The 6,458-nt window shown below is 48.6% G+C and overlaps 1 protein-coding gene across 2 annotated transcripts; it reads right to left on the bottom strand.

The window, feature by feature from the left end:
- Positions 1-2,005: 2,005 nt before the first annotated feature.
- On the bottom strand, positions 2,006-5,447 carry Tmem177 (transmembrane protein 177). Of its 2 annotated transcripts, none has more exons than XM_005348265.3 (2): positions 5,375-5,447; positions 2,006-3,513 (listed from the first exon to the last, which is right to left on the bottom strand). In XM_005348265.3, the coding sequence occupies exon 2, from the start codon at positions 3,321-3,323 to the stop codon at positions 2,388-2,390; it is 936 nt and encodes a 311-aa protein (XP_005348322.1). In that variant the 5' UTR covers positions 3,324-3,513; positions 5,375-5,447; the 3' UTR covers positions 2,006-2,387. The 2 variants fall into 2 exon arrangements, with proteins under 2 accessions (XP_005348322.1, XP_026635634.1); XM_026779833.1 differs by having other exon boundaries at positions 5,328-5,421.
- Positions 5,448-6,458: the final 1,011 nt, after the last annotated feature.

Genomic DNA, 6,458 nt, shown 5'->3' with positions numbered 1-6,458 from the left:
AGCCAGTTTTCCAGGGTCCTGCCCTGGCTTCTTCCTGTCCTGTTGAGGCTTTGCAGCAGTGAGCTTTGATGAGACCCCTCCCTGTCCTGTGAACAGCTGCCTCAGCATATAGTCCAGGCTGGCTTTGAGCTCAGGCCTTAGCCTCCCGAGTGCTAGGATCACAAGTATGAGCCATCATAGCTGGCTCTTGGCTGGCTTTGTTTGGTGTTCTGAGCTCTTACTGTAGATGGCTTCTTTGTCAACCCAGAGTGCAAACTTCCAGCAAGTTCTGCTGGCATCACAGTCAGTAACATCTCTGCACCAGTGACTCATGGGCATATCTTCTTCAAAGAAGTGTGGCTGCACTGCTGGTAGGCACAGCCTGCGTCTTACAGCTGCTATTTGTGTGTTTTTATAAGCGGTTTGATTTCTTCCAAGTGAGTTCCACATAGCTCAGGTTAGCCTCATACTTGTTATGTAGCTGAGGGTGACTTTGAACTTGAGATCGTTCTGCATCCACCTCCTGAGAGATGAGATTGCAGGCATCCAGCATCATGCCTGGTTTAGGAGGTGCTGCGGATGAGACGCCATGTGTGTCAGGTGGTCAGCTTTGGTGGCAAGTGCCTTATCCTGTCTTTCTCTTTAATCTTGCTTTTTGAGAAACTGTCTTTCAATTAACCTGGAAATCAATGAATAGGCTGGGGTGGTTGGCCAGTGAGCCTCAGGAATCTATTTGTCTCTGCCTCCTGAGTTACAAGCATTGCTTTTTTAAGAATGTAGGTTTCGGGGATCTAACTTCATTCCCCATGCTTGCAAAGTAAGCTCTCTACTGACCGAGCTATCTCTCTAGCTCCAAAAAATCCTCCCATCACAGGAGAGGGCAGAGGAAGAGCCCCAGACACCAGAGTTCTCTGAAAGGCTTCCTGGAGCCATGAGGAGTCTCAGAGCCACTGGAGAGGAGCTGCCAGCAGGGGGCACTGTCACCCTTTCCATGCACAGCTTCTTGATCTACAAAAACAACTGGAGCTGCCAGTGAAATCTGCTCCCACAGCAGGTGAGGAGCTTTCATGGCTTCCACAACTACTGACAGAGAGATGGTTGGCCACACCCCAATAATGTAGGGCCAGAAGCAGGGATGCCAGGGTTTGTCACCTTGAGGCAGAAAGAGGGTGTAAAGTTCAGGCCCCTTTAAATATGATTTTACACACACGAGTTTTCTCCCAGGTCTTACATGTTTTCATTATTGTGGCTGTCATACACAAATCTTGTTTTTTTTTTTAAATGCCTTTTGACTATCAATATGTGTGTGTGTGTGTGTGTGTGTGTGAGAGAGAGAGAGAGAGAGAGAGAGAGAGAGAGAGAGAGAGAGAACCAATATTCTGACACATTCCTACTAGTTCTCATGATTAGTTTCTTGAGATGGGTTTCATGTAGTCCAGGCTAGTCTCAAATTCATATAGCCAAGGATAGCTGTGAACCGATGGCCTATCTCTCCTTCCTGAATGCTGGGATTTGCATCGCCATGCCTGGTGCTGAGAGTCAAACTCAGGTCTTTGTGCTGCTAGGCAACCACCCTGCCAACTGAGCCACATCCTCAGCCTTTTGAATACCATTTGTACCTAAACAACATTCATGGTTTTCTAAGTAATTGCTATTCAACATTCCCACTGCTTCTATTTTTAAAACTACTTACAGCATATGCATGTTCTTATATATGTTCAGACATCTACTACTTAAGCCTGTGTGTTATACTCCTAGCACAAATTCAAGTGTTTGCAGTTACTGGGTCAAAGAGTCGACTGTCACCAAGAGTATATGCTTGCATCACTTTTATCACAGCTCAGGAACACTGGCCATTCTTCACTGCTATAGGACTAGGGTAACTGTTGGAAAAGACCATCTCCACTCTGTGTGTGCAAGTGTGGTGCACACCCATGTGTGCACACTGAGGCCAGAGGAAGATGTCAGGTGTCCTGTCTACCACTCTCCACCTTGTTCTGTTTTTAATTTTCATTTTAGTGGTGTTTGTAGAACATGTAGAAGCATGTCTGGCGGGGACTCATGGGTGACTTCCATGGGATTCAGAGACCGAGAAGGATGAGCACCCCATTTACCATTTATTTTTGCTGCTCTCTCTGCCACCAGCCCCTTGGGCTCACAATCTCCTGCGATCCTGCAATCAACCCTTCCCACTTCCCAGCTGAGGCAAACACGACTCAGATTCATTTAGGGACTCACCCCACAGATACCACATTCATTCATGGTGAGGGCAGAATTGAGCTCTTTAACTCCAAAGATGGTCACTGTTCTGACCTTGGGCTGTGGAAGCGACCATATCAAGAGACTCCCCCAGAATTCATCACAGGGTGGTGCCTATGTGAACCAGGGGTGCTCTGTTGCCTGGCTTCTCAGGAGCGCCCTGGGTTGAGTGCCCCCCTCCACATCTGTAGTAGACAGTCCCGGCGGGTGGTGTAGGGTAAATGTCTAATACGGAACCAGTGTCTGGGAACGATGTTTCCACTTGGTGTGTACAGCTTCTCCCCTTGTCTGCCCAGGAGACTTCGGAGGGCCAGGTTGCCCGACAGGATCTTCTCATAGAATTCCACTCCACCCTGGGCATAGGCTGCAGACAGAGAGGCTGTGCGGCGGTCCAGCCAGCCTTCCAGGGCGACAGTGAGGGAGTCCTTGGAAAAAGTGTAGGCCACGAAGCTTGCCACTATTGCCACCAAATTGAAGGCAGCTCGAAGGCTCATGGGGCCTCTATAGAGCCCCAGGGCATGCTTGACACCCACACTTAGTACCCAGGTTCCTGCAAGGCAAGCCGGGGCTGGCAGGCTCTGCAGGGCAGCCGCATTGCTCTCCAGGTATATTACCTCTTTGGCTAAGGCAAACTTCTGAGCATTATGAGACAGGGTCAGGGCGTCTCTCAGTCTGGTGCCTGCTGGGCTCTGCCAATCCACTCTTTGCCCATGTATGATCACAGTATGGTCGATGGCGGTCACAGAGCCATCCAGGAAGATGGCAGGGATTCCCACCACGGCCCCAGTAGGAAATCTTGGGAAGCCAGCACTCACGGGCTGGAAAGTGAAGGCAGTGAAAGGCTTGAAGCAGTGACCCGAGGGGACACCCATGTCCTGTAGCACCTCTTGGAAGAGCTTCTGGAGCTGAGGGGAAAGAGGAGCCGGCTGGCCCTGAGGCCAGTATTGGTAGAGCCATCGGACTATGGGATCTGAGAAGAGGTGAAATGAGATTTGAACCCCAAACAGGCCCACACAGGAACCCACCAAGAGGCCTGACCTGTGTCTCTGTATAAAGGCTGCGGCCCTCCACAGAGGACCAGCCATGAGTACTGCCTCTGCAGATAATGTGGCCAAGAATAAGAGAAGTCAGCCGGTGATTCTGTCAGGTTACAGACTGAGCAGCCTCTGGGGCCACACGGTTCTTAGAGTCTGGGCTCCAGAGCCAGACCACCTGGGGGCTTCACAGCATCAGTTCTCCATCTGCCAGGCAGGTGTGTGACGGCGGCCGCGGTGGCTGTGGTAACAAACAGAAAACATTTCAGGGTCTCGCGGTGTCTGGCAAAGGCTGTACGAGTTTTATCGCCACGGCTGGACACAGCACTAAGCACTGCACAGCCTCACTGTAGCCGACACTTGGCCCACGGCGCACCTCTAACTAAGAATGAACCGTTATGCATAATTCACAGGTACTTACTATATGCTAGATACAGTTCTGAGAGCGTAACATACACAGCATATGGGGCTGCATACAGCCTGCACACATCTCTCATATACTTCAGATCATCTCGATACTACTCATAATACCAAATACAACATAACACCACATATACAGTTAGACTCTGAACTAAATGTCCGCAAGCTCAGTGGGCACAGTCTGCCTTGTATGTTTTTAATCCTTGGCTGACTGAATATGCATCCGTGGACAAGGAAGGCTAACTGTACTAGGAAATACCTGTAATACTAAGAAATAAGGAAGTTTTAAAAAATTATACATAAACACACACTACATATTGCATATCCTTAGGGGATTAGATTCAAGGCCCCCCAGACTCCAAGATCTTCAGATGCTCATCTCTCACAAAAACAGTTTGGTATTTGTAAATTACATATATATGTAACTTATATATATATGTATGTATGTATGTATGTATGTATATTTCCTTTTAGTTTTTTGAGACAGGGTTTCTCTGTAGTGAGAGGCTAGAGTTAATGGGCCAATCAGCGTATAATTTATGGAGACCTATGTGTGATTTTCTTTGGGGCTAAACAGTCGTGGGGTAAAGGGCGAAACAAACAACAAATAAGCCAGGCCCCTTCATGTTACACTGTAGCTTTGGAGTCTGTCCTGGAACTGTCTCTGTAGATCTGGTTGGCCTCAAACTCACAGAGATCTATCCTCCCATCTCTGCCTTCCAAGTGCTGGGACTAACAGGCAGGCCATTACCTATATTCTATGTCAACTCTAGATCACTTACGGTACCTATTACAACGCAAATGCTACGTGTGTTATTGTGGCGCTGCATTGCTTAGGGGAATAAAGCCATGCTCAGTACCGATGGAAACTTCCCCCAAACACATTTGATTTGCAGCTGGTGGACTCGATACAAAGGAAAACACTCACAACACAGGAGCCTATACCACAACGGTTGATTTCCAGCTGTGAAAATAAGTGTCATTGGGTCAGGTTTATTGTTTTGGACCTTCAGCATCTCGAATTAAAGGAAAATAAACTCCTGCCAGTCAGGACATGCATTGTGTAGTACTTTGTGCGGCATGTTAGCCACTGATAGTACAGGCTCAATATTTGATCACAGGCTGCTTGGGAACCATAGCAGGTGTTTCACTTAAAAACAAACAAACAAACAAAACTGTATTCTTGCATGTACACGAATAGACCAAAACGGTCCATCAACCTGACTTACCATCATACACAGTCAATAAATACTGTTTTGCTGGTTTTTTTGTTTTTTTTTTTTTTCTGGGACAGGGTCTCACAGGCGCATTTTTGAACATTCTGGGCACTTTATTTCGTCTGTAACAATACTATGCCACTAATTATCATTCTATTTCTCTTTGGATAAAATGTCATTGTATTCCTATCCACACAGAGAGTTTGGTAAGCAATACACCATTTAAGCCACTCTTTCCCGGAGGAAACTGAGGCTAGTTAAGGCGGGGTCCTGCAGAGACGGCCAACAAACTCGCCGGGGTCAGTCTGTGAGCTCCGCGGCGGGCCCAGCAGTGGATGGAGGATTCTGGCTTTAGAAGGGTCCCCCACACCCCTCCGCCCTGACCCACAGGCTTCCTGCAGCCGGAACCCGACAGCACCCGGAAGCAGAAGAACGTCCCTCTCAGTGCTACCCGCGAGCGCTCACCTCTGCAGAAGCCATTGGAAAGCGAGACTCCCGCGCCGGACCCAGCGGGCGCAAAGCACGCCGGTCTACGGCCTTCGGAGGTGGGGCGTTCTGGCAGGGGCGGGGCTTGGTGGGCGGGGCTTACAGTCCCGCCTGTGCTCCGGATCTGGTGGAGCCTTTCCCCACTCTGAGCTAAGCTTGTAGTCCCGGCGGTGGAGGAGCCGCCCAGCGACTTTGTCATCCCGTTCACGTGTCGCGTACCTTTCGGAGCTAAGATAGAGACGGTCTGGTCTTCTGGTCCTGATTTCTCTGTCAGAGCAGAATAAGTATTTGCGCAGTACGCTGGAAGAAGAGCCAAGCTTAGTGAGAAAAACAAGGCCGGGAAGGTCTGGAATTTGCTGCTAATGACCCCTGCATTCCAAAAGTCAAGTGGCCTTGTGAAGCTTGCAAGAAGTGGGGTATTGACAAGATTAGAGTTAAGCAAGAAATACATACTGGAAGGCACACCCAGCAAATTGTGGATGCGTGGATAGTACGTGTGCATCCATTCGTGTGAAGACTAGCGGTCAGCCTGGGATGTTCCTCAGAAACCAGCCGCCCAGTGTTTGGAGATAGGGTTTCTCACTGCCACCTGGGGTTCAGCAGTTAAACTAGCCTGCCTGGCCAGTAGACCCCAGGAATCTGCCTGCTTCTGCCTCCCCTGTGCTGGGATTAAAAGCATGCACCAAAACACCAGCTTCTTATGTGGATGCTGGGGCTGAGTCCAGGCCCTCATGCTTTTGTAGTAAGCGCTTTACCAATTGAGCCATCTCATTAATAGTTTGACGAGTTTTCTAAAAAACAATCCTGAGGGTGCTTTGGGGTGTGAAAATAATACTCAGTATTACTAGAGCTTTAATTACTATTCTGTAGGTTAGAATAGTATGTTTAACTGTCTCATAGTTTATAAATATTACCTTAACACATCCAGGAATTTTTTTGTATTAAGATATTCTACTTGAGCCGGGCAGTGGTGGTGCACGCCTTTAATCCCAGCACTAGGGAGGCAGAGGCAGGCGGATCTCTGTGAGTTCGAGACCAGCCTGGTCTACAAGAGCTAGTTCCA

This window comes from Microtus ochrogaster, chromosome 6 (assembly GCF_000317375.1).
Source record: "Microtus ochrogaster isolate Prairie Vole_2 chromosome 6, MicOch1.0, whole genome shotgun sequence".
Lineage (NCBI taxonomy): Eukaryota > Metazoa > Chordata > Mammalia > Rodentia > Cricetidae > Microtus > Microtus ochrogaster.
This window is presented reverse-complemented; position numbering and strand designations above follow the sequence as displayed.

Coding starts and splice junctions, on each gene's coding strand:
- Tmem177 (XM_005348265.3), bottom strand. CDS start 3,323: ATGGCTGGTCCTCTGTGGAGGGCCGCAGCCTTTATACAGAGACACAGG.